The sequence below is a fragment of the Xiphophorus hellerii genome, chromosome 23, assembly GCF_003331165.1.
Source record: "Xiphophorus hellerii strain 12219 chromosome 23, Xiphophorus_hellerii-4.1, whole genome shotgun sequence".
In the NCBI taxonomy this organism is placed as follows: Eukaryota; Metazoa; Chordata; class Actinopteri; order Cyprinodontiformes; family Poeciliidae; genus Xiphophorus; species Xiphophorus hellerii.
This window is the reverse complement of record NC_045694.1, coordinates 19,781,128-19,807,703: the sequence shown is the minus strand read 5'-3', so window position 1 is coordinate 19,807,703 and position 26,576 is coordinate 19,781,128. Positions and strand designations below refer to the sequence as shown.

General features: G+C 37.7%; 4 protein-coding genes across 6 annotated transcripts; 1 reads left to right on the top strand and 3 right to left on the bottom strand.

Moving 5' to 3' along the window:
* Window positions 1-756: 756 nt before the first annotated feature.
* Window positions 757-7,252, bottom strand: gabra6a (gamma-aminobutyric acid type A receptor subunit alpha6a; the record flags this gene model as incomplete). Its single annotated transcript, XM_032554312.1, has 10 exons — window positions 757-1,548; window positions 2,739-2,983; window positions 4,183-4,433; window positions 4,541-4,693; window positions 4,956-5,099; window positions 5,195-5,277; window positions 5,399-5,619; window positions 6,485-6,552; window positions 6,667-6,744; window positions 7,210-7,252. Coding segments are annotated over 10 exons (1,308 nt in total), but the record flags the coding sequence as incomplete, so codon positions are not given.
* A 29-nt stretch (window positions 7,253-7,281) lies between these two features.
* On the top strand, window positions 7,282-10,523 carry nudcd2 (NudC domain containing 2). Its single transcript, XM_032554306.1, has 4 exons — window positions 7,282-7,588; window positions 8,640-8,688; window positions 8,785-8,936; window positions 9,860-10,523. The coding sequence occupies exons 1-4, from the start codon at window positions 7,400-7,402 to the stop codon at window positions 9,941-9,943; spliced, it is 474 nt and encodes a 157-aa protein (XP_032410197.1). The 5' UTR covers window positions 7,282-7,399; the 3' UTR covers window positions 9,944-10,523.
* ccng1 (cyclin G1) lies at window positions 10,222-14,921 on the bottom strand. The gene is made up of 6 exons (XM_032554301.1): window positions 14,713-14,921; window positions 13,266-13,523; window positions 12,805-13,058; window positions 12,074-12,152; window positions 11,279-11,389; window positions 10,222-11,195 (listed from the first exon to the last, which is right to left on the bottom strand). Exons 2-6 carry the CDS (start codon window positions 13,521-13,523, stop codon window positions 11,004-11,006), a joined length of 894 nt encoding a protein of 297 aa, XP_032410192.1. The 5' UTR covers window positions 14,713-14,921; the 3' UTR covers window positions 10,222-11,003.
* A 601-nt stretch (window positions 14,922-15,522) lies between these two features.
* On the bottom strand, window positions 15,523-25,791 carry LOC116714004 (septin-8-A-like). Of its 3 annotated transcripts, none has more exons than XM_032554298.1 (10): window positions 25,642-25,780; window positions 24,058-24,172; window positions 23,764-23,959; window positions 22,468-22,654; window positions 22,230-22,391; window positions 21,082-21,178; window positions 20,798-20,966; window positions 19,162-19,294; window positions 18,878-19,068; window positions 15,523-16,938 (listed from the first exon to the last, which is right to left on the bottom strand). In XM_032554298.1, the coding sequence occupies exons 1-10, from the start codon at window positions 25,696-25,698 to the stop codon at window positions 16,884-16,886; spliced, it is 1,362 nt and encodes a 453-aa protein (XP_032410189.1). In that variant the 5' UTR covers window positions 25,699-25,780; the 3' UTR covers window positions 15,523-16,883. The 3 variants fall into 3 exon arrangements, with proteins under 3 accessions (XP_032410189.1, XP_032410190.1, XP_032410188.1); XM_032554299.1 differs by lacking the exon at window positions 15,523-16,938 and adding an exon at window positions 17,474-17,492 and having other exon boundaries at window positions 25,642-25,785; XM_032554297.1 differs by lacking the exon at window positions 15,523-16,938 and adding an exon at window positions 17,522-18,248 and having other exon boundaries at window positions 25,642-25,791.
* Window positions 25,792-26,576: the final 785 nt, after the last annotated feature.

The following is a 26,576-nucleotide window of genomic DNA, read 5'->3' as shown; positions in this document are numbered from 1 at the left end:
CAGTTTCTGAACATATTTGTCTTCTGTTTTTAACAAAAAGAATTAGGACAAATGCACTATTATCAGTTTGTACCACCAAGTAACCATAATAATTAGCAAATCTCACTGCTTTATGACTTTACTGTAAATTGTTTCCAAATGGGTCAGACATCACTCCCACCTCTAAGTTCTGAGACAAATTACGCATAAAAAAATCAAAAGAAAATAATTTGCATGGCTAAAGCAGCACTAGGCTAACGATGCTCCCAAAAGAGTTCCAGCTCGTGTTTTCTTGTACACACTCTGATCTCAGTCTTCAACCTTCTCAGCTTATATTTGAAATTTAATGATAAAGTACAACAAATTTGGTATTTTAAAATCGGGCCACTGATTTTAATAATTCCTGGAAATCCAGATCAGACATATACAACACAAAAAGGGTTTTAGAAAATTTCCACTTTTTGATGTTCTTTTAAAAATATTTCTACTTTTACGACCAACAAATATTTGCACCTGAATATTAGAAACAAACAGAAAAGGGTTTTGAAAAAATATGAAGGTCTGTGCAGTTTGGGACATAAAAGACTGTGTTCACTGTAGAACAGCCAGTTCTGGTTTGATCAGCATCAGTATGAACCAACTACAGTGGTATGATGTATAGAAAAATCTTATTATGTCCTTTACACTCATGCTGCCCTCCACGAAATGCCACCCTGGGCAGTGTGCCATGCCCTCCATACCAAAATCCACCAATGTTTCCAACTCTTTTCCGTAACATTTAGTGAGACAATGCAGCACATCACAAAGGCTCTCCATCACAAAGTGTGAGGGGAGCGGCGAAGCTCCAGGGAGGAAAGGTGGGGTGGAAAACATGGTCCCACAATTCATTTTTCCAGATTTGAGTTCTTTTTTTTTTTTTTTTTGAAGCAGTGAGGGAGGGGGATGTGAGCCTCTTCTAAACTGCCTTTGATCTTCTTGCAGAGACGGAGCTGTGCTTCTGTAGAGGGCAGGCCTCTGAAGGCATTGGTTCACTGTTGCATCACCACCAGTTACAGCCACCGCAGATTATATCATGCCAGCCTTTTTGATGCGTTCCTCGTTCTGTGCGCATCGTGCGTCCTGCTTGCGTGAGGAGCATCTGTCTTGGATTGACGGGTTGCCGTGCATGGTGGGGTTGAAAGTGACTGGGAGCCTTTGTTAAAGGGCATCTCATCAGGTGCAGATCAAACAGGCAAGTGGTCAGCGCTCACAGGTGGTGTAGTGAAGAGATGTGCAGTAGAAGGATAAATGAGTTTCTGATTCATTTCCTCTGTCAGATGAGAGCACAAGTGAGGGGAGGATGAAGTGAGACTGGATGGATGGATGGATGGATGGATGGATGGATGGATGAATGGATGGATGGATGGATGGATGGATGGATGGATGGATGGATGGATGGATGGATGGATGGATGGATGGATGGATGGATGGATGGATGGATGGATGGATGGATGGATCCAGAAGGTCTCTCAAGCTGCATGTGTGCTTCCCCCTCCCTTAAAGTCTTCTCAGTTTTTCAGATCCATGGCCCTGCAAGACCAGAACAAGGCACATCAGAAACGTGAGCTCACATTATTCCACATTCAGAGAAGCTCTCTCTGCAGTGTGCTGCACAGCCAGCCCTGCTTCTGCACTCTTCATCCTCACACCCTTCAAAAGTAGCAGCGTAGAAACAGAGCATACCAGGGAATGGACGTGCCACAGCTGCTGCCAGGCTCTCCATGTTGTCTCACTCTCACATTAAACAAACAAAACAGCCATAAATATTCTCTGACAGCAACATGAGAAGCATGATGAGCAGATCTGCACTCCTCTGCGTTACATAACAGATCTCTCCCCCACCACCCTGTCTCTTTTTTCTCTCTCTCTCTTTTTCTTGCGGTCTTTTTTACACTCTAGCTCCCATTTTCCTTCTTGGCCATGGAGCTTTATGCTTCGGAAGTGGCTCACTTATGAGCACAAAAAGTTGGTTCATTGTGTAATAAACTACAAAGTGAGCTCTGGTTGGTCTTATTCCCCACAGAGAAACAGTGTTATTAAAAAGGGGGTTTGCCAGCCTGCAAATATGATGCATTGCTTCCTTCTTAAATTAGCTGCAAGCTCCATCCCCCTTAGATAATAATAATAATAATAATAAAAAAACACATTTGCAGTGTCGGTGCAACCTAACTTCATTCTCCTCTATATAGCTCTGACTAGTGTTGGTGTTTCAGTGTTAGAAATAGGGTCAAATTGAATAACCAATTTAAGTCTGACTTAAAATCCCAAGAAGATTTTTGCACCACTAAACCTAAGCCTTATAGATATCAATAACAATAACAAAATACAGAGTCTCAGTATATCTGCATTCCACACTTTTTAAATTTTCATTTGTAAAAAGTTTAAATTCACATATTTAAACTTTCCATTCCTTTTCACTTTCCAGTAATGTGATTTTTTGATGGTCTGTCATGCAAAATACATAAAAAAACACTGAAACTTGGGAATGTAATGTGACAAAATGTAGGGGGTAACAACACACTACAATGTTATGAAATGTGAGAGAAAGAATTGAGAATGTCTTCTTATTTAAAATATTAAAGTTAATTTCCATTATCCGCCTTGCCTCTTGTAAATAATCTTCTTGATCATAACTTCTTTGGCTAAATCAAATAAACACACAATCCAACTGTAAAAATCTAAATTATCCAAACAGTATCATAAAGAAAAGAATGACTCACGTAGCCGACTCAATGGTTTCTTTGGTCAGATATATGTACCAATACCCTAAGTTGAAAAGGGCAAAGGTCAGGGGAAAGAGGATGCGGGCGTAGAGGTCAATCGGACTTGTTCCAGCAAGCTGAGGGATTTGAGGAAAAGCCGAGCCCTGCTGGAGGAAAATGGGCACTGGGGGGGTATATCCAACCTCGCTGCAGCTCACTGAGTGGTTTCTCCTCTTCAGGCCTTCTTGGTGGCTGCTGTCCGTCTGAGAGGAAGAAGACAGGAAGATTAAATTGGTGAAAAGTTACATTTTTGGATAGCAATAAGAGAAAAAAAGTAGAAAAAAATGCCCTCAACATGAGTAGAATTCTGCTAGTTCAATTCATGTATGTTAATAATATTCAAGCATCTCTATAGAGCGCAGCAGGTAGTTTTCTAGAAATTCATTGGCTGGTTTCAAAACAATACAAGGAGTATTTGGATTTGTACTCTGTTCTCACACTAAAGCTATTTTTAAGACATCCAACCATGAGCTTTACATGTGAGACAGATCCCAGGAGGACGCTGTGGTTGCTTACTGTATTAGCATGAAACCTATAGCTCCACATAAAAGCACAAAACAGCAAATTTATGTTGTGCAATAATGGAATTGGTGTGATTTGGAAATGAACAAAAGTACTTATTTGTGTTCTGATTTGTATTCTATGCCTTGTTTTTAACCGCTTGTGGAGTAAAAAAACCCAAAAAACTGCACACTTTCCACCATTTGTTACTCTGCAGATGTATACCAAGAACAAGTATAACACAAATATTTTAAATGAATTTACAGAAAGTTCAGTCTGCAATCTTACAAATTTATACTATTTTTCTTTCTTGACAAACTTAAGGATTTTTGACTATTAAATATAACTTGAGGAAATGTAAAAAGGAACTTTAAAATGATTTATTAAGGAATAACGTACGGCTATCCAATCCAAATCATAAAACAAACAAAAAAAAATACATCCAAGGTTTGAACCTCCAGTTAACTTAAATGTTGTGAAATAATAATCATTGACATCACATTGGCTTTCCCAACAACAAAATGTTGGTGTATGCTAACTTCTGAATTTAAAGACATTAATAAGTTTAAATCTAAATAGAATTATTAGTAATCCCAAATCCAGTAATTATTAGTAAACATAAATAATGTTGGCCATTCTAAATTACTTAAAACAGGAAAAGATTGTATTTAGTATCGGACAGTAAGAAAAACAGTTTTCTCTCTTTTAATACACCGTATGTAAATAAATTGTGTATTTTTGAAGGATGAATGCTTCAATTAGTGACAGAAGGAGCTACGGGTTCCTGCCGTCATTGTCTTCTGTGTTTTTGGATTCAGCTTTAAGATATGTTGCTTTTAAGCCTCACTGAAAACTAAACAAAGTCATCCATCTTTTAATGTCATGAAATTCAACTACTAACAGATATTGTGTCGTCATCGTCACTGCCAGTGGCCAGCACCTCCAGCCTGTCTTGTCTGGCTCTCTGCTTCTTCAGGCGGTTTGCCTGCAAGGTGGCAAAGTAGTTCACTGCTGCAAACTCAACGAGGGCAGAGGCCACGAAGGCGAAACACACAGCGATGAACCAGTCCATGGCTGTAGCATAAGCCACTTTGGGCAAAGACTGCCGAGCACTGATGCTCAAGGTGGTCATGGTCAGCACCGTGGTGATGCCTAAAGGAGAGGCAGATATTTGTTAATCAAGCATGCATGAAACTTTATTGGCCACAGTGATTAGCAGACATTAATTGCATAATGATTCTGACAGGAAGAGTGCATACCAGCGACTGTACGTGCTGGAACAGACTCTTTGTTGATCCAAAAGGAAACCTGCGACAGCACGACCACCATGATTAGGGGGATGTAGGTCTGTATGAGGTAGTAGCCGAGCTTTCTCTGGAGAAGGAAATGGACCACCTGCACAGAATACTGACCTGGAAAATAAACGGGACAAGTGAAGCTAGAAGTGCTCAATAAAGAGCAGAGTAGTACATGTTAAATGTTCATTCACACAGTATGGATGCAGACTGAAAGCACTCAACTCTGTTCTCTTGTAAAAATGAATCTTCTGAACCTTAAATCCTTGTTATATTTAACAAAACTTGAAGACTCATTTGGTCTCTTATTCAAAGGTCTTGCATCTTGTATGAAGTGTGAAAGAAGAAGAGTAATCTCCTCACTGACAGGACGTGTTACCTGTGTTTAACCTCATTATCTCACTGGACAAGATCTGTCCAACCAGATCGTACTGCAGAAGACTTATTGACTCTTTGGGACATTCGACAGAGCCTGCTAATCCTTTCCTCCAGGTGAAAATAATTTCACTGTTGGTGTACGCATCTAAAAGAAAAACATGTTCATTCAATCAAGTGTAATGTCTAAAACTGTGGCAACTAAATGATGTTTGCTCTGTTGAGAACATCTGCTGTACTCACAGCTCCCAAACCTGAGAGGACAGGCGTGGCCATCCATGGGGAAATCCATGAGGTTCATTGGACACTCTGCACTGATTGTTAGTCTACAAGCAGAATACAAACGCAGATTCAATTCCTATTGTTTTCTACTGAAATATGCTGCTACTTTGTTGCAATATATTTAATTCAACCTCAAGTACAGATGTCTTGAAAACAAAATAACACCTCATGGTGTAGAGGACAGTCCCATTCTGCATTATACGGAAGAGCTTGTTGGGTGTGGTCATATTATGGGAAATTGACTTCTTTGAATTTCTAAAAAAGGCGTCTGGTGTCCAAATCTTGTCCACCATGCGGTTGTTAAGACGTAAGATTTCAATGGGGCCCTCAAACTTCAGCCGTTCATCGACCCACATCTGACGGAAGAACATGTCCATGGTGAATTCCTGAACAAAAACACATTAGTGGACAAAAAATAGATATTTTTTAATGACCTCTAAACCATGGCTTTATTCTATAATGTGCATATTTAACGCCAGAGAGAGCTTTCAATATGCAGTGAAAGGTGAGGGAAGATAATGAGCGATGATGGATGCCACTCATCCCACATAATCATGAATCAATCCATTCGGCCATTCTCGCTGTCTGACATGTTGTCATATTGATTTCAAGGCCATCAATAATGGAGTTATGGGGCTAGTCAGACAAATTAAAGCTTATTAGATGGTCACATGGCAGATGGTCACTGAAGCTCCCTAACAGTCTGCACATATTCAGTACTGAGCAGACGTCTTGAGTCATCACTCATTTATTTAGATTTTGCTTCAGAGAAAACAACACGTCTTGTGATCTAATAAAGTTGTGTGGATGGGTATCTATCCAGACGTTCTAAAGGTCTTTTTAGGGTTTGCTTGGGACTTTGACCATTTTATTTAAACCTGAACATTGTAACAGGAATGTTTTCATCTGTGAAACTCATGTTGTGTATACAAATTCCACACAAGTAAGAATCAATTGGACCTTTCTATCTTTACAGCTTTAAAAAAAATACTACATACAAAGTCTAACTCACATAATCACTGTAGAGTTTTAATTAAACATAGTTATTTATAATAGTATAGTTATTTTGGGAAACATACTCTAACCACCTCCATCACCACTGAATAAATTCCTTAGACAAACTTTGAATTTGTTCATAATTGCTGTAGTTGCAGGAAATATATTTGAGTGATCAGCTTTATATTATAAGTTGTACAAGAAAAATACAACATGTAGTATTCAAAAAGAATATTTTTGCAAGGCATATCTTACCATCTCAACATCTGAAACAGGCCCAAAACTGGTAACAAAGATGTCTGTTTTCACCTCTGTAATACCACCTACAACAATGACAGACAAACCACCAATGTATTGTATTATGCATAAAAGGCACAACACAGTAGCTGGGGTATATGTTACATTGTTCAGATTACAAAAACAAGTTTTGTAATTACCTCCTGAACCTGGTCGCAGTCTGTTGTCATAACCATCCAAAAGTCTATCCAAAATGAGGGTGATGTTGTCTGAGTATACTTTTTCACCTCCTTGTGCATTAGCTACACTGCACAGACATAGAGATAGTTACACCTTAAGACTTAAATTCCCTTGTAACAATTTTAAATTCAAGACTCACCTAATCAAGCAGATTAGAGCAGCCACAGATAAAGGGTCAGCAGCCATCTTCAGTAACAGTTATCAGTTTTTTTCTGTAATTTTCTAACCAACAACAAAATAAGTGTAAGAGAGGTTTTCTTTTCTGTGTTGCTACAGCGTCTTCTTAAGAATAGTAAGCAGTGAGGCGAGAACAGTAATCTAATTAACAGATTAGTAAATCCACTCCATTTTTAGACAGACTGTGGATTCGCTTTATAACTGCTGAGAGTAAATTACAGCATCATTAAAATAAGAAACAAACACCTCAATTCAAGTCTAACTAACAGAGTTCAAAGGTTATTGAGAGTGTTGTGTGTATGATGCATCGGGAAACACAAACGTACTTGCAGTTCGTGAGGTCGGACAGCAGGTGGCACTGCAGGTAACATAAATAAATACATAAATACACTCAACCGGAAACAGATGGAGAGGAAGAAGTTGAAGTTTGTTGTGATTCCGGATAAAAAAAAACAAAAACCCGCACTGGTGACCAGTATAACCAGTAAGCGTTGTCAGGCGCTGTGAAGCGGCAGTATGTCAGTCCACTTTGAGGAGAGGAGCGGGGTTGTACCGTGTAAGACACCGTGGGGGTCCTGGTACCAGACCATGGAGGAGGTCTTCATCGAAGTCCATGTGCCTGCAGGGACTTCTGCTAAAGAGGTGAAGTGCCGCTTAGGAAGCAGAGACATCGAGCTGCAGGTCAGAGGGAAGGAAATATTCCAGGTAAGAAGCGAGGTGTTTGTCTCAGAGAGTAATTATCTTCTTCAATTGTATTATACAGACAAGTTTAGAACCACCCTAATACACATTTGGGACTGAAGATACAGAAGTACAAAAAATGAACCATAAATAAGTGTAAAAAAATGGCAATAATACAAAAACAAAACAATGTAACTTAAAACAAATGTCAAAAAATAACCTTAAAATGAATAAAACTTTTAGGGCCATGCATTTGTAGTTTAAGTTCAAGCAAAAAGAAATCCTTAGACACATGCCAGTAAGGGGAGTAGAGTGATAAAACTGACCCCAGTGACTTCAAGTACAGCAAAAATAAAAAATCTGAACGGTGTGGAAAAAGTTAAAAACTTTTTGTCGCTCATTTCAGAAACTGAAATTCGAAGATTCATTTCGCATAGAGTGAATTATTTCAAGTCTTTGTTACTTTTAATTTTGATGATTATTGCCTACAGATGGTGAAAATCCATTATACCCTCTCAGAAAATGTAAATATGGTGAAAAGGTTATAGCATACTAATAGAAAGTTGAGTGGGAGGAAAAAGTGTGGTAGTGATAGGTGGACCAGCAACAGCGATGGCCGTAACCTTGAAAAGCTTGTCAAGTAAAATCCATTCAAGGATTTCTGGGAGTTTCACAAGAAGTGGAATTACTTTTAAGATGTCTGACATTTCTGTTTAAAACACCCTTTATTGAACTTTTTGTAATATTCAAATTTTCTGAAATACCGACTTTAAATTTGTATTATCTCTAAGCCTATGGTTGTCAAAATTACAGCAAATAAAAAAAAAAATCATTTTATGAGCATTGTATCAATATGAGTTTGACTTTCAGAAATAAGGATAGGCAAATAGTTTTCTATTTTTGGTTATTTTTGTTAGCCCTTTATCTACATGTTTCACATGATTTATATAAACAGTTTACACTTTTCTATGTATTCTTGTGGTAACTTGCTACAACCATCCGTTAGTCCTAATGTCATATTAGCTTTGATTGCTGCATGAAAACATAATGTATGTGTTTTTCTGCCTCCTACCAGGGAAGGTTGTTTGACATGACCGTGTCTGACGAGGCCACCTGGACGCTGGGTGAGCTGCAAACGCCTTAAAATATTCACCAACTCCACCTGAAGTTAATGTTTAAAAACATCTGTCCATCCTGATTTTTTTTCCTTTTCTTTTCAGAGGACAAATGTCTAATTCGGATTGTCCTGATGAAGACGAACAGAGAAGCAGGTAACTGCTGGACCTCGCTGCTGGAGGGCGAGTACTGTGCAAATGCCTGGGTCCAGGACCAGATGCAGAGGAAACTCACGCTGGAGCGGTTCCAGAGGGAGGTCAGTTAGACCCAGAACGGCTGAGACACACACAGGGTGCTTTCAGGACAGTGTAAAGGGGAGACGCATCTTTAAGTAAAGCTTTTTTTTTTTCATAAATGAAAGAAAGAAAACACTTGAATCGTAACATAATACTAAAGATTAACTACACAGTTATTATGCAAGATTATTGCAATGAATAACAGTGTCTTGCAAAGGTATTTGTACTTTTTTTTCTACCCTACTCCATCCTCAACTCTCACTGAGATCTTATGTGGTATCAGTGCATCTGTAAAAACTTTAATAATCCTCTAAAAGTATCTTTCCAATTCATAGATTCTAACTTTAACCTGGTCTATCACAAGAAATCCAATAGAAATATGTTGGATTTTGTGGTTCTAAAGTGACAATATGTGGAATAAACATGGTGAAACAATTTTTTGATTTTTAAGTTACAGATTACACACAATATTTTTTTAAGACTGTATTTTAAGAAAAGCATATAACTGGAAAAATTGTTGTCAGAAATAACCTTAAAGTAAAGAAAGATTTTAGGATCATGCATTTCTTGTTTAAATTCAAGCAAAAAAAAAGTTGCCAAAAATAACCATGTTGTATATACATCCATGTTAACCACAATGCTTTAATAAAGAAAAGGCTGGATGGACGAAGATTTTCACAGGTTCAATGGGTTACAGCATTTTATATTGCAACCCATTGTAAATTTTAATTGACACCGGGTTTGTATATTGAAAAAGCTAAGTTGTTGCCAACAATCGTATGATTCTGAGATGTTGTTTAGGAAAGAGCAAAATCACTTTTTTGAATTTTAAGTCCTACATCAACATTGAAACTCTATAAACACTATATAAATTGTTAATGGTTTAAAATGTATTCCCTTAAGGCATCAACTGTATGTGATTTGCTTATTTTAATTTGTCTAGAATCCTGGATTTGACTTCAGCGGGGCAGAGATTTCTGGAAACTTTGCTGGCGGAGGTCCAGATTTTTCCAGCTTACAACAATGACAGTCTCCTCTCTCCTGACTTCCAGCAGTACAGCAGTGGATGTACTTTTTTTTTTTTCCTTTGAGAATAGGAAATTGGTTCCAGCCAGACAGATTGACCATAATGTGGAAAAGTTTAGTCTCTTCACAGCAGCGTCTCCTTCTGGATTGCCTCAGTCACAGGGAACTTTTTGTAGACCTTGTTTGACAAGTTGTGCTGCTCATTATGCAAGATGAAGAATCAAGGCTACTTGTAAAAACTGTGTTGTTGCCTTTTAATAAGGAGAATGCACTCAAGTGTAGCTTTTCAATAAATGTTTATTGAAAGGTGCACAAACATAAGATCAGATTGTGTGTCTCTGACCGTTTTGAACTCCAGAACACATTTTATTTCTCCTCACTAATAAAATGTACTACACTGGGAAATTGGTAAAGAAAATGCAAAACGAGTTCCGACCTACATTTCCACGGCAGCGCCCACTTTTCTTCAACTAATACCAATCGAGTGTTACTGTGGAGGCTTTGTGTGTCCACATAACTGACAGGATTGCCGCCAGCTTCACTTTGCTGGTTAAAAACCAGACTTCCCGTGCCAAAAAAAACAAAACAAAAAAGTCATCACCTTGGGTAGGAGTGTGCATTCAGGACAGCTTAGCAACCTAGGATGAGAGTTAAGGATTTTGGGCCCGATTTCTTGGTTCCATTTTTGCTGATCACAAAATCCTTCTCCCTCCTCTTCCACATGGTGGACTGAGGACCTAGGTGGTTCAATACTTTTAGCTTAAAACCAGCAACCCATACCAACAATCATTGAGGTATGGATTAAAACAAGAACATACTGTACACCTATGCAGGCAACTCAACCAGGAAAGTATAACTTAACAGGATGGGGGGTGGATTGGCTGTTCTGACAAAAGTAGTACTCCTTGTTATTGGGAAAGAAAAAAAAAGATTTCCTAAAGGTTTCATATTTTCCTTAAAGAAATTCATTATCAATAATGAAGATCTGCAAGGAAAATTAAGTGGACGACCACACAGCAGGAATTTCTCCCTGCATGTTGGGCCATCCATGCACCTGCTTTTCAACAGGCTGACTCAGGTATGGTGGGAAGATGAGTGATCTTGTAGTAGCTGTGCTTCAGCTGGCGCGCGGTTCTTCCTGAGATGGTCCAGCGGAGTCTCTGGCTGTTCGGTCTGGAGCATTTGGTGTTGGCGTATTCAGCCAGGCATTTCCCGACCAGCTCTCTAACACACACCAGGTCTCCGTCTCTCACCTACACACACCAGAAATCGGTACACATGAGGGCATACTGTATTACTGAGCAACACTGGATTTATCGTTTCCAGTAGAACTCACATTCAGCAGGTGCTGCAGATTTTTCAGGGCCTCAGATATTTGGTTCATGTGTTCAGGGTCGTGTTCTTCCTGGGCCTCAAAGCACAGCAGAGCCAGAGCAAGAAGAGACGGCTGTGGAGAAAAAGTATAAATAAATGGAGAGGTTTTCACACGCTTCCCCCCCTACCCCCAAGTTCTAATTCCAAGAATTAAGACTTCTTAGTCCTTTACATCTGTTTTAAAATATAAACATTATGTGTATTTATTAGAGAAGTCTGTTCAGAGGGCAGGGTTTGCATTTGGGACCAGAGAAAAACTGGAGACTGGATGGACAAAAATAAATGAATGAAAATCACAATGGACGCGATGGGTACATTGTTTAGACACTTGATTATCCAACAAAGTCTGGAAAATGCAAATATTTTCCCTACTCTTATTTACATTCATACTTAAACAGATGTGAAAAACACAGAAATCAAATTCTAGATTTTTTCAGAAAGGACCTAATGTTCATCAAAGAACTGCTATTAATAAAAAAACAAAGTTGGATAAAAACAGCAGCGACTATTCAGTCTATTCAAACAGAACCAAAGCCAACATTTAACCAACTCTGAAACCTAAAAACTTAAAGAGTGAAACATGATTAATGTGTAATCCGTTTTTCAACGGCAGCTATTGTAGATTTTTTTTTGTTAATTCTACAAACAAGCCACATAAAGATATTACTACAGGAAGCTACTTGCTAACAATAGAACTTCCTTTATAATGCTGTAAATAATTGAGACCAGGAAATGTGGACATCCATTTTGAGCCAACCTTGATTTTGGAGAAGATGAAGGAGCAGTGACAGGCTTTGAGCTGCGCCTCCAGTGTCTCAATGCTCAGTATCTCCCTGCTGGGAAAATAAATCAGCATTAAAACACATTAAAAACCCACATGCAAGAATAAACTTTGTCAATTGAATGAGGGGATTAAAAATAAATATGACAATAAAACAAAGTGCTTGCCAAGATTGATTCTGGGTTACCTAAATTATGTAAGCTGCCAAATGTGAATATTATGATTCAAATACATAATTACCAGTGACAAGGCTTTATCAAAACAAATTTACATAAATAAAATGTTTTAAAAGCTTCTTTCTGGTTCCCTTTGTTCGAGCTATAACACATGCAAACTTATGGAGAAAACTGTTTTAAATTTAGATCTATATGTTACAAACAGTCGCCATAAAAGTAGTTTTGAGTCCAACAGAAATTTAAAGCATTACAAGATTTTTACCCAGATTTATGCAAAGCATATCTTCAAAGCCTTCAAATGATTTTTACTAAACTCAGACAAATTGCTTTGATGCCATCTATACTTTTAAAACAGAAATGAATAGTCACTTATAAGTTTTGATGCATTTAATGAAATGAAAAGAAAATCTGACTTTCAAGTATTTGAGTGAACAAAAATTTAAAAAAAGGTTCAATTTCAATCACTGTCAGACTTAATGCTCTTTCATTACACAACAAGCTATTAAGGATAACACGAGTATTTGTTCTAACCTCTCGGCGTCGAGCTGCTCCTGGATGTGGCTGTGAAACAGACGGAGGAAGTGCAGCGCCGTGGGGGCCTTCACTTTCCAGTACAGCTTTTCCATGATGATCTTCTCCATCCTCATCATGTCAGACACCGTAAAGCGATTCTGACTAATGCGGATTAGATCGCTGGCCAGGGGCACGGTCTTCTCGTCTTCTGAGGACTTCACAGCTATGTAGAAGCAGCACAGGCCAACACATGACAGGTGCTTTGGTTGAATCTGTAGGTAACAAGCAGAGACCTCTTTAGTACAAAACTACTTAGTGGATTTAATTGGACTAATAATTAGAAAGGCCTCAAGAAATTGTCTTGAAAGCAGAATCTGACCATTTTTACCTTACGAAAACAATACTTGTTACAAAATTCCAATAGGTGTATCTCTACTAGTAACATGACGTGCCACAACAGTGTTGATGTATTCACAAACCTTCATTACAGAGAGGAATCGATCGAGCAAGCTGACCGCCAGCGAGAACGTCTCTGAGCTGAAGCCAAAGAACCTGCAGAGATAAAGCAGGTCCTTCACCTCCAGCTCTCTCAGCCGGGTGGTCATCCTGAGGCCATTGTCCTGGGCAGTCTCTATGAGCCTCAAGCCAGTGATCTTGGGTTGGTATCGGCCCTCCAGATCCATCAGGCCCTTTACTTTTACTGCAAAGGCCTGTGCTCCAGTTACTGTGTCAATCATCTAGACAAAAAAAAAAAAAAAGTAAAACAAAACTGAATGATGAAGACAAAAATTAACTCTGAATCCTGACACTAAACACCCCGCAGGCAGGGTTTCTCCAAAGTTTTTATTTTAAAATGGATCAAACAATTTCAGGTACCTTTTTCCGTGTCAAAAGGTAAAATATACATCAATGTGACAGTCTGTTGATTCTCTTATGTCCTTTAGATAATGTAATGACAAGATTCAGTTTATTTATTGGCACTTTACAACTAAAGTCAATTCAATGATACATAAAATCCAATTGATCTTACTTAAACAATGCATTCAACTTCTGTTTATTATTCAAATTGATTTTTTAAAAAGTTTTTAAACCCTGCAGATTGCATCCAGATAAGGTTCCACTTTTACAGACAGTTTAGGAACTTAGGCTCATAGATTAAAATATATAAACAATTCAGACAGATTTAACTTTTCCAAGAGAATTGATTTTTTTTAAAAAAAATAGCAGTAATTACAACAATTACCGTTAAAAAAAAAACCCTACCAAATAACGTTAATGAATACAAATTAACCAAATTAGAGATTTGGTCTGACACAGGACACCTAAAGGGGGGCTGCTTCCATATTTGTAAGTAATCCAGTAGCAAGTCTCCACCTGAACTGGACTTAACAGGACTAGAAAATAGGTAATATTACACGGATAAATATCTGTGATGTGTGAAAACAGATTTTTCAATAAGGCTTCAGTTGAACCCACGTCCTTTTAAGTATCTAAACCTGCATTACCCCCATAGTTTTCACACATTTTGATTATTTGGACGGGGATCGGGCCTTGTCCGGGCAGCTCCTGCGTCATGTCAGGACATGTCCCTGCCGCACACATCAACGGAGACTGAATGCCGTTACAGATCCAGTTCAAGGCAACACAGCTCAAAACACAAAATACAAGTCCAAACTTAAATATAAGGCACCAACAACATTACTGAGGTGGATATTACAAACTTTAAAGCAGGGAAAATGGTGAACTAGAAATCATACGGAACCGATTGTTGGCTACCACAGCTAAGCTAGCTACAAATCATGTTTGGTTGCGTTGTTTATTATTCGGACTTCTAAAATAAGAAAAAAGTTTTAACGGTTTGTGACTAAAACTTAGCAGGTATAATTTCAATAATATACATAAAAACGAAAATGTTAGTTTACTTACCTTGAGTAGTTGTTTTTATTATCTTGAACTAAAACAAAAAAAAAATCTTCACACGCTCTTAGAAAGCGAGTCTAAAAAAAGTTACAAAACGCAAAAAAGTGTAAGTATGAACTTTCAAGAAAGAAAGTTTTAAGCATAGGTAAATTTCTGCCTATGCACACCCCCTACCCTTGGCGTAAGGCGACGGGGAAAAGGACAGTTTAGGTAAATAAGGAGGAATAAATCCACACCATGCCCAGACATTTTGAGTTTTCATTGGCTGGTTACTAATGTCATTTGTTTTGATTGGACAGGTTACCAGTCACTCGAAACTAAGCCCCGCCCCTTATTGACTTCATTACCAATCACAGTTGAATGAAGCCTGACGGAAAGAACCGAGCTCTACTTTGTACTTATTAGGATAAGGACTAATATTTACGAGATTAATGTGAACTTTATCAATAAAGAAGCGACAAAACATTTATAGTATGAATTGGTCTTTTTTGTATTTTAATTTATTAAGACTATCAAAGTTTCTGAAGTTCCTGCACATATGTAAACAACATTTTTTTTAAAGATTAAAAAGTATTCAAAAACACAAATTAAGGAGAATTTATTTCTGGAAGCGCCTGAAAGTATATTGTATAAAACATTCATAATTGGCCAACCTTAAAAGAACGATTTTTTATTTATTTATTTATTTTTCCCATTTACCCGGAAATATAGGCTACTGCGGTTTCCAGAACAAACTGGAAGGAGCCAGGAGAAACCAGATTTTGTTCTTTTCACTTCTCTTTTTAATCAGAAATCACAACTATTTGAAGAAGCGAATGCATTTCAAAAGAAAAAACTTTATTGAATCACACTTCTAATCTGGAAGTGATCAAGTCAACACAAATCTGGCATCAGGATTTATTAACATTAGGAGATTTTAATCCTGCATTTATTCAAATCCAGTCTTTTTATGTTATAACAGCATACTCAACATTTCTAGTTTAAAGTCTTAAATATTACATATACATCTTTAAGAAATTATATAAGAATATAAATGTTTGAATAGCAAGACACCATTCATTGTTTTAAATATATATCAATATAGTTTCTGAACTACAGTTCATTTAAAGTGCTTCTAAATCATAACATGGCTACAAACAAGAAGTCATTTGACAGCATTAGCACATGAGGGTATTACATATCTCACAGTGAATTTTTTAACATTCCATTTACAAGCAATACAAGGCAAGAACAGGATGATTACACATTAAATTTGTCTTGCAAAAATATTCAGTTTTCAATATGTTATGTTACAACCACAAACCTAAATGGGATTTTATGTGATAGAGCAACACAAAATATCACATGATTCTAAAGTTTAAGGAAAATGATGCATGGTTTCAGCGTTTTATAAAAAATAAAAAGTGTTGCATGGGTTTCTTTACTCTAGAATTTCTTAATAAAATTCACTGCAACCAGTTCCTTCAGAAGTCATGATTATCTAAAGAGTCCGACCCATGGCTAACACCATCTCACTGTATATGGTACTCCGATGCTTAGTTTTTTAGAAAACATTAGTTAATAACAAAGATCCTTTTGCAGACAAAGGAACACAGCAGACAGGATGCTCTATATCCAAACTGATTGAGTTTGAACAGGTTTAAAATTTTGATTTTTAGATCTGCAAAGAAGCCATACCAGCAGCACAAAGCTACTTTAGAACATATTGACCTTAAAAGGACTAAATACAGATGCACACCACAGATATTTATTTACAAAAGAAATAAAATTTGAAAACCATGTCTAATTTCCGTTCCACTGCACAACATGTACTACTTTGCATTGCTCTTTTATATAATATAATAGCATGATAAAAGATACAGAAGTTAGTGGCTGTAACATAAACAATTTCTGGAAAACTTCAAGAAGTATGAACACTTTTGCAAGGCACTGTAGTACAAAACACATTTTGGCGAAGCGGACGTCTTAGTACTTGCAGGAATCAAGTTCAGGAGCCATGCAGAGACAATGCCACAGCACGTTGTTTAAAAGTGTGCAGATAAAGTTGTAGATGACGTTGAAGACATCAGGTTGACTCACCTTGAAGCTTGTTTTAGTTCTATAAAAACTTTATTAAACATTGTAAAAATAAAAACACTTGATTGTTAGTCTGATGTTCTCATGCGCTAGAAAGTCTTCTAATTCAGGTTCCTTCCTGAGCTTAAGGAGCACGCAGAGGGGAGACTGAAGAAGCTACAAATGGGAAGACAAAAACAACATTATTTATTTTAAATTAGAAAACAACATTCTTTCTGAGTTTTTAGTAACAGATAAAAAACAGTTCTTTGTTATTATGTTCAGTGAAAACAGGAGTCAGAGAGGGAGCATAAAGTGGCTCTAAATATTTTTAGAAAAGTGTCAGAAGCAGGAATTAAGTCTTCTTTCAAAGTTCTGCAGGTTTCTCACTGAGAGATTAATAACAGAGCAGGAGGTAAACACACAGTCATAGTAAGGATATAAAAAAATATGTTATATGTTATAAAAATCATCCATGCATGTTGTATTAGAGTAAACATTAGGTACCAGTCAGTTACACTGAGCAACATTTTGATAAACAACAATACTACAGCTTCTACCTCACATTTTATATTATTATTATTATTATTATTATTATTATTATTATTATTATTATTATTATTATTATTATTATTATAATAATAATAATAATAATGCAGATAGGAAAAAGTCTGTTTTCCCTACACTGATGGTAGCTGAATTTTGCTTGGATGTTCTCATCTTTATGTCAACTAAAAGGAAAAAAGAACAAAGAGGAAAAAATCCCAAAAGAAAAATATTATGTTTAGCACTGATTAAAAATAAAAATCTATAACAGCATTAATCAAACTGAAGAGCAGCAATGCTTAGGCTTAAACATTTCCAGATTTTCTGCTGAATTATTAATATACTTACCATATACAATATTTTCCATAATCACTCATGTTTCATCTAAAAATATGGGAAAAGCTTTAAAATATCTCAGCTGTCATTGCAGACATGTAACATCAAACAGAAGTATTCTGGATTTTCTGTGTGTGTTTTTTTCAGGCTAAGAGTTTGCTGTTGAAGTTTATCACCTTGAAAAATCTTATAGTCATAACACCATCGTTGAGCAATAAGGCATAGTAGTCTTAGAAAATGTAAACGTATTAATTTCAAGAAGGTAATGAATAATTTTCATAAAATATTGACTTACTAATCTGGCTTGTGAAAAATCTGAATCTTGAACATTTTGTTTTCATTTCATTTCCACCCACTGCTTCTGTTTACAAACCTTTTTGATATATTTTTTTGTTGTTGTTGTTTGGCTCATTCCAGTCTCTAGTATCTGCGGTTTGGGCATTGATAATTCACCCTGGAACGTAATGTTTTCACCTGAAAAAATGATGCCAGCTCCATGTAGGATGTCTGGGTATCATCTGTGCTGCACATGGCATGAGCACTGCTGAGACAAGTCAAATGTAAACACAAGTGCCCTTGCCTGAGAGACAGTCTGGCAGGTCGGCCTGAGGAGACAGAAGCATCAGGCTGTGTCATGCAAGCTGTGACCCTTCCTATGGTGTCTGCATACCGTGTCAGTCTAAATATGTCCCTGGATCACTTTATGAGTCAAAATGGCCTCCAGGAGGATAGCATGGTAGCTTTATTTTCCCCCCCCCCATCCAATTAGGTCAGTGTAGACGAGCCTAGCCAGTATGCAATGTATGTATGCCTTGCGAAAATAGTTATGTGAAATTCAGCAAACAGCTTAAGGAACTGTGTTAATATCACAGTATGATGGCATCAAGTGACACGCTAAAAGTCATAACATACAGCACTGTGCAAAAAATTTTATTTTCTATTGTAACTAGACTGCGACAGACTGGCGACCTGTCCAGGGTGACCCCGCCTCTCGCCCGGAACGTTAGCTGGAGATAGGCCAGCACCTCCCGACCCCTCTCAGGGACAAGGGTGTACGGAAAATGGATTTATGGATGGATGGATTGTAACTAGAACTGATCTAAGCTAAAATATCATCTTTAAAGATCACACAAAGTATTCGATTCATTGGAAGCAAGTCATAAAGATGAGTAATGAATCAGGACTTTTAACAGATATTCCTATTGTAATTTGTACTAAATAAAAACAGACTCACTTCTTTTTGTCCTTTTCCTTTTTGAGCGGCTGTTGTGAACATCCCTGCAGCGCTTGTCCCATCAGCGTTTCAGCTGCCACCTTCCTCCTGTTGAAAGCATTCATCTCTTCTTCCAGTTCTCGCCTTTTCTCCTCCAGATTCCTCTTTTCTTCCTGGTGCATGCGCTTCAGCACTTCGAATCTCTCGTGAAGCTGAAGAACAGGAAAACAGAAAGCTCAATATGAGACACACCCAGCTCCTTCGTTTATTTGTGACGATTTATTTGTTACATGTTCGTTCCTCACCTCTTTTTCTTTTTCTTTCAGCTCAGCTTCCGTTTCTTTCACTTTGTTAACAAACATCTGTCTCATTGATTCCTCTCTGTGCTGCAGCTCTTTGAAGAACTCCCTTCTTTTGGCCTCATACATCTCCTGCAGGCTGGAGAACACAAACACAGTCTATGAACAAGATGTGATGCTGTGAGGCAGCTGTAGCAGCAGTTTCTGATTTCATACTCAGCTTAGTTAGCTCATTGTAATGAAAGAAGTCATTTACAGTAATGTAAAAAGTAATTTATTCTGCTTTTGTTGTTTTTATGCCCCACCCTGGCAATTTTCAGGTGATCAAACTATTCTTAGTAGCACACAAATACCTGAGTAAAAACAAAATGCAGTTAGTGACAGTGATTTCATGTACTGCTGCTTTTGGAGGCTTACGTATTAAAAACAATGACTTTATCTAAAGAAACTGAAGAGAATTTATTGACATTCATCAAAAGATTACAAAGTCCTTTTCAAGACTTTATGACACAAATGACCTACAGTGAGAAGAATCATCTCCCAACATTGAGAAAACAAGAATCAGCAATGGCCTGCCCACCAAAATTACTTCAAGTGTCCAACAAGAGCCTCAATTGTCTCAGTCAAGTGCCTGACTGACATGTGACAAAAGACTGCTTGATGATTCTCAAGGCTTTTGAGAAAATATTCAAAAGCCTTGAATGAAACGAACACAGAAATTCAGGATGTGAATATGATACTTTTCAAACATGGTGGCGGTAGTATGGAAACCTTAAGAACCTCTGCGACTTGCAGAAAATCTGCAAAGAGATCGTCCATCCATCAGTTCTTGACCTTAAATTCAAACGTACTTAGGTTATCCAGAAGGAAAATTATCCAAAACTTTGTAAATATACCTTTGAATCACACAAAACAACAAAAATGTAAAGTTTTAGATTAGCCTCGTCAAAATTTGAAAATAAATCCAATTGAGATTCTGTGGGATGACCTCAAACAGAACATGTTTGAAGACCTTCCATACATATAAAATAAAAGAATTTTGCAAAGAATGGGTCAAGATTTTTCAAACAAAATCCAGCATTCTAGTAAAAGTCTCACTGAAAGCTATTGCAAAAGTTTAATGCCAGCTGTTGTCACTAAGGGTGCCAAACAGTGTTCAGGTTTAGGAAGCAATTGTTTTATCACAAATTGCAATGTTGGTTTGCACAGCCTTTTAATAAAGCCTTATTTTAGTCTGAAATTTAAATTTTGCTTTGATGATCTAAATATTTGAATTTCACAAATAAAAAGCAAAAACCAAAGAAATCTGTAGAAGGGCAAATACTTTTTCACAGAACCCCTTCATGAATCTACTGAGGGTTCAACCAATGCAGCCTGGTGTCGAGTTGTGATTGAAAACAAAGATGTGGAGGCACAGCGCTTTTTTGTCTAAAATGGCAACAAATCTAAATGACGAACTTTAAAACATGTACGGCTAACATGGCATTAATATTTTGTTTGTGAGATTAATAGTGATAAGTCAGTGGGATGCGCTCAATAGATTATGCAGCATGCGGATGGATTTCCATGATGTGGAATAAATCTGATGCTATTTTCGACCACATTCCCCTCAGAAAAATGCTCTGAAGTTCCCTCATTTCACCTGAACGACTGGCTGTCAGGGTCAGTGTCCTTGAAGCCCATCTCTTGTAGCTTGCAGCGGCGATAGAGTTCGTAGTGACGAGAGTGTGTTTGCTCCCGGAGATCATCCATGTTAACGCGCAGAAGCATCTCTCTCAGATGAACAAAGTCACAGTGCTCTTCGTTTTCCACTGCACAAACAAGAAAGAACCGTGCTGGCTGCTCAATTTTTAAAAGCGGCAAACATTCTTCTATCTGGTACATAGATTGTGACAAGATTTTGTTGTATAATAACTGCAGAATCACCCTGTACAGCTCCCCAGGGGTACGACCTTGCTTTCACCATTCTGTTCCCTATTTTAACATCCTCCGTGCTTCCAACGACAGCAAAGGGAAGGCGAGCCTGTAACACAGAGAGAGAAAGAGAAGACTTTTAAAATCCGTAAATATTTATCACAGTAGAGTTGGTGTGATGCTGAAAATAAGCTAGGCACAAACAGTCTAATGTAGTTGGCTAAGTGTTAACACAGTTCCACTCGTACGCTACTATTGACTAAGCTGTACATTAAGAAACAAATCTCTGAATTTATGCTACAGACCAGATAAATTGTAGAGATGTTCTTAAGGCAAACACAGTGCATTGTAAAAAGGTACGTCATTCACTGTTGGTCCCACATGAAGGCAGTGTTAGGAAAACATGGAATAGTCTGTTTGATGGGCTCCTCAAAATTGTAAAGCTGTTGTTGGTGGTCATAAACATTTGCTCTGGAGTGGACTACAAAAATATAAAAATAAACAACAAATATTTAAAATCTAAATTCAGAGAATATTTGTAGCAAAATGAGACCTTCAGAGTATACTGAATTAAAGAAAAAAAAAGGCTTTTTTTTTTAAGTATAAAAGTTTTTTGTTTCCACTGTTACGTTGTTATTTTGGTTAAACTTCAATAAGTTGAGTACTTTTGCAAGGCAACATAAGCTTTGTACTTCTGAGTAAGCTTGTCTTTAGAATTTGTTTTTTAATGTTTGTAATGTTAGTCAAATGCAGCATTCGTGATACTTGTGCATTTAATTATTTAGTCTCATTTGTGCCTGTTAAAAGCTTAAAAATGATGTCATCAGAATTGAAGCATATATGGAAGACAGGCACTTTAATTTATGGACCATAAGATAGAGGCAACATATTTTAGCCAAATCATATGCAATGTTTAACAAGGCTCTAAACATCACAAAAATCATGACAAGTCTTAGGAATCATCCTTTTTTTCCAGCATCCAAAAATAATAACTAAAGCTACTGCATAATCAGTTCTTAGTAAAAATGTGTTCACTCATTTTACTAAATATCCAAAATGAAACTGAAATGTGAAAAATATTGTTCATTGTGCAAATATTTCCCTAAAATTAAACAGGTCACATGTACTGTACCATGTGAGTCCATGTTTCTAAGACTCACATTTAAGGAAGAGTTTATCTCTCCAACTTCCTCATCCTCGTTCGGAAACTGATATATCTGCACGCCGTAGCTCTGCAGCTCAGTCATGATCTTCTTCTTTAAGTTTCCCAGGTCGGTCTTTGACATGATGTCTGCCTTTGCAATAATGGGAATGATGTTGACCTGATCAGAGAAACCACAAGAAGAGCCTCAAAAAGGAGCTGAGGAAACATTCTGAAATGGGCTTTCGTCGTCTCACCTTGCTGTCCAGCTTCTTCATCATAACCAGATCAAGAGATTTAAGGGTATGCCCGGTGGGAGCAATGAAATACAGGCAGATGTGGATTCTGGTGTCATCATAGTTGGAGAGGGAACGTTTTATTTTTAGCTCCTCTTCCAGATATTTCTCAAACTGGCCTTCGATATAGTCAAGAATGGGTTTGCAGCTGCGAAACCAGATATAAAAACATCAACTAGATATTTTGTAAGTTTTAAGCAGATTTCTTATGTTTTCTTATTGATATATTAGTTTCCAGGGTAAAAACTCTGTTGTCTGCCAAAAATGTCAGGCTTTTCTACTTCCTGCTGTCTGATCTGTCAGACAGGGACCGAATCTGTGCCATATTTTCTCCCCAGCTTACATGCCAACACAATCTCCTTAATCTAAAGATCTACTGGACAGCATGACGGGGAGGGATTAGTGGCAGACACTGATCTCACCATGAGGCATTTCTAGTAATTTCTTTCACAGAACTTCAACATTATCCAACTATTTTACTGTCATCATTCAATGTACTACTATGCTGTCTGAGAAGCATTAAAAACATGACATACGGGATCAAAAGACATCAGGAAAACCTTTTAAATAAACTTAAATATTTGTAGGAAAACATATAAATATGTGGTAGTCAGTAATTTAAACAGGATACAATGTACATTAATAAAAGGTTTCTTAGAGTGATAGCATTTGGATGGAAACTGTTTTTGAATCTCCAAGCATGGGTTTTTAAGGACTTGAGAAAACCAAATAAGTCTTTATTTCTTTTTCTGCAAAAAATTACAACATGCAGTTGTGGGACACTTTAACTCATGGGCCATAAGAAAAATGTGCCTGTGTGACAAAGAAGCAAAAATAAGGGAGCTAATGATGGTTTATAATGTTGGTGATAATACTTTCAACAAGGCACATGTAAAATAAAACAAGCATCTACTTTGTTAAGTTCTGTAAGTCGTTTCATGATTTAAAGATAAAACAGTTGCTATTGTGTTTCTGTAGCCATGTGAGGTCCTGTGTGGTGCATGTTGAAGGAAAACAATCTTTTTACTGAGTCACAGCCGATGTGGGGGGCAGTGAGGTATTCTTCTTCTACCGAAGTCAAGATATTCAAATAGTTTATCTATTGTGTTATTGTGCATGTCAACAAAATTAATCTGGATAAGAAAAAGCTCCAAATTTGGTGCAAAGTCGGGTGTTTTGTTTGTTTAGTTTGCTATTTTATCACCTAAACATCAGGTTTGGGAAACAAAAGCCACAGCATGCACTGCCGTTCTTCACCTTTCATCCTTGTTGATCTGGTCTCCAAAGCCTACAGTGTGCACAATAGTCAGCTTCAGTTTGACAGTGTGCTCCTGCAGCTCGTACGTCTGCGAACGCAGCTTCACTTCTCGCTCGTAGTGATCAGCTTCCTCGTTTTCAAATGTTGTGTTGAAAAGCGTGTTGATCAGGGTTGATTTGCCTATTCCTGTTTCACCTTAGACACAAAGAGCAAACTATGAAAACTTCATCCAAATAGTCGACGTCATGAACTCATATGAACTCATAGTGAACTCATGCTGTGTTGAGACGTACCTACACAGAGGATGTTGAAGCAAAATCCCTGAGAAACTAACTTCCTGACCACTTGATGAGGAAGGCTGTTGAACCCCACTTGGCCACTGAGCTCCAGGCTTCGCATTTCTTCATTCTTAATAACCATATGCGGAGAAACAAAATAAGTCAGTATAGTACTGTTTGTCCCAAATCTCCTCCCCGAACGCAGATTTAAATTTTTAAAAGCTAGACCCACTGAATGGACCAACACAATTACAAGGTTATATCTGTCAAATTAAAGTTGTCAGCTAAAAACAAGAAGGAGAATAATTTCTAGGTTAGTATCTGATTATATTTCTAGTCTGATAATAGGAATCAACAACTAAAACCTACTTCATATTTAATAAATTGTTATTTTTCATTAATCAGGCCACTGTCTTACACTTATCTGAGTTTTGGGGGTAACAGAGGTCTACGTGTTCCACAAAAGCCATCCTCTCCAGCTTATTGTGGTGAACACCAAGGCTTCTCCAGACCAAGTTCCTACTCCGAGTTCTGGGTTTGTTGTGTGATTGCAACTATTTCCAAAACCCTTTAAGTAGAATTTTCTGTTAGTAAGAGGAGAATGGAGTGGCTACCTTTCAGCCAGATGACCAGCAACAAGTGGGGGCGGGGAGGTGCACTGTGTTACTCGACAGCCAGAAACAGTCAAGCACTTATCCTGGTATCTCTGTAAAAGGACTTTAAACTGTAAAACGGCGTGAAGAAATACTTTAGAAATTCCTGCTTTTAAAACCTTGATATCTGTTGTTTTACTATGCTCAGAAGTTTCTCCTTCAACACTGGATCCACCCGCAGGGACCTTGGCATCTTGCAAAAGGCTCAACATGAGGAGCAATATGTGTTAAACACAGCGGCCTTCCGTTTCAGCCTCCCTCTCTCATAGAGAGACAAAGAGCTCTTTATCTGGAGGTTGTTCCACAGAGGACATCCGAGCTGATGGCTACCCTGGCACCCACAACCCCAAATGACATTAAAACAAAACTACTGCCAATATTCACAACGCAACTTTTTTTGACAGAAAACAAAATTAGAATTGCACGATGTTATGATAACAATATGCATATTATATTCCTAAACATTGAATGCATGTGCTCAAAGTTGGCTGGTAGAATTGTTTTTGCAAAGCAACGCCATAAGTCCCAATGAGGTAGTTAACATCACTACACAAAGAGGCTTGTGCTTATCTTTATCCTCTTAACTCAGCCTCTTACAGCCCACTGTCCTGTTTCATTCAAACTAACCCTCTGCCCTGGTCATTTAGCACCTGTCAGAAGTATTAGATGCTCATCCTGGGAGCTGCTTTAATGCAAGCAGCACATTTTGGTGCTTAGGTAGGCTTTTTTTTTCCCGCACCCGAACGACTCGAGAGACTGCTCCAAAAAAAAGAAGCATGTCCAGCCGTGTAATGACGTCTTCATCGTGATTCATTAACCACCGAGCTTTCTCAGCATCATGCAGGCAGCAGCATCCCGTCACTGCGTAGCCTTTCAGTGTTTCTAATCAGCAGTCGCTGCAGACATCGCACTTAAAGAGAGCGAAAAAAAAAAAAAAACATCTTACCTCATCGGCCGCCATCATCACAAGTGTCTGAGTCCAGGAATAATAATCAGCCTTCATCCAGACCTGCTCCCCTCACGCTCCCCGCTCAGTGCGGCTGATTCAAGGCAACACGCCCTCTGTGCAGGAGGGCGGCATTACAGCACACTGCCCGCCTGCTTCACTTCTCTGAGAGTCCTCCTCACACCATGTGCAATACTTAGATGTGTTTAATCCTTTGTGATAGAATTGGGTCTTTGCTTTATTTTGGGGTTTCTAAAATTATTACGTTGTTATTTGCCTTCGGGGGCGCTTCGCGTTTCGAAAGGGTGACCAGATGGGAGGGACACACACAACACCAAAACCAAAGGCAGAGAGGATTTCGGGAGTTTTGTAAAGCTGTTCTTTAATAAAGATGATGGGACCGAAAATGGGAGCTAAGGACAAAAATGAACATCAACACAAATAAATGAATGATCTATTGTTCACTTGTCTAACACTAATTTATCCCCACGAAACGACGTGACTGCGTGTTGTGTGGGCTTTTGTATGGAGGGCACTAAAATAAACTTAAAAATAAAACTCGCACACATCTTGATTTTTTAGCACCCCATGTTTATAGGGGTCCATTAAGTTTTAACAGTTTCTTTATTTCAAGTTTATTCAGACCTTATTTTAATTGTGAATCAGCAATGACCTGAAACAAAGTATATTTGACGAATCACTAGTTTTTTTTATTTTCATTTCAGTTTAAATTTTTTATTTAAATTTTTCATGATTATTCTTTGATTTTTTTTTATTATTATTTTCCGCTTTTGTAACTACCGTAAGCTTGTTAGTTTGTTAGTATGTCGAATTGTTTGCTCTGTAATATTTTGGCATACAACAAAAGCAGTAGGACCAAATAGTTTGTGTTTTTGTTTATTTGTTTTTTCATCTTAACTCTATACAGTTAATAC

Bases quoted from the DNA above. Each gene is read 5' to 3' on its own strand.
- ccng1 (XM_032554301.1), bottom strand. From the start codon at position 13,523: ATGATTGACACAGTAACTGGAGCACAGGCCTTTGCAGTAAAAGTAAAG. The intron at 13,059-13,265 runs GTTTGTGAATAC...TGTTACCTACAG, and splicing joins GATTCCTCTCTGTAATGAAG to ATTCAACCAAAGCACCTGTC. The intron at 11,390-12,073 runs GTTGGCTCAAAA...TTTTCTCCACAG, and splicing joins TCATCTTCTCCAAAATCAAG to CCGTCTCTTCTTGCTCTGGC.
- LOC116714004 (XM_032554297.1), bottom strand. From the start codon at position 25,698: ATGAAGGCTGATTATTATTCCTGGACTCAGACACTTGTGATGATGGCG. The intron at 20,967-21,081 runs GTGATTCTGCAG...TTGTTTGTGCAG, and splicing joins CCCCTGGGGAGCTGTACAGG to TGGAAAACGAAGAGCACTGT. The intron at 19,069-19,161 runs GTGAGGAACGAA...CCTGTTCTTCAG, and splicing joins TGAAAGAAAAAGAAAAAGAG to CTTCACGAGAGATTCGAAGT.
- nudcd2 (XM_032554306.1), top strand. From the start codon at position 7,400: ATGTCAGTCCACTTTGAGGAGAGGAGCGGGGTTGTACCGTGTAAGACA. The intron at 7,589-8,639 runs GTAAGAAGCGAG...GCCTCCTACCAG, and splicing joins GAGGGAAGGAAATATTCCAG to GGAAGGTTGTTTGACATGAC. The intron at 8,689-8,784 runs GTGAGCTGCAAA...TTTTCTTTTCAG, and splicing joins CGAGGCCACCTGGACGCTGG to AGGACAAATGTCTAATTCGG.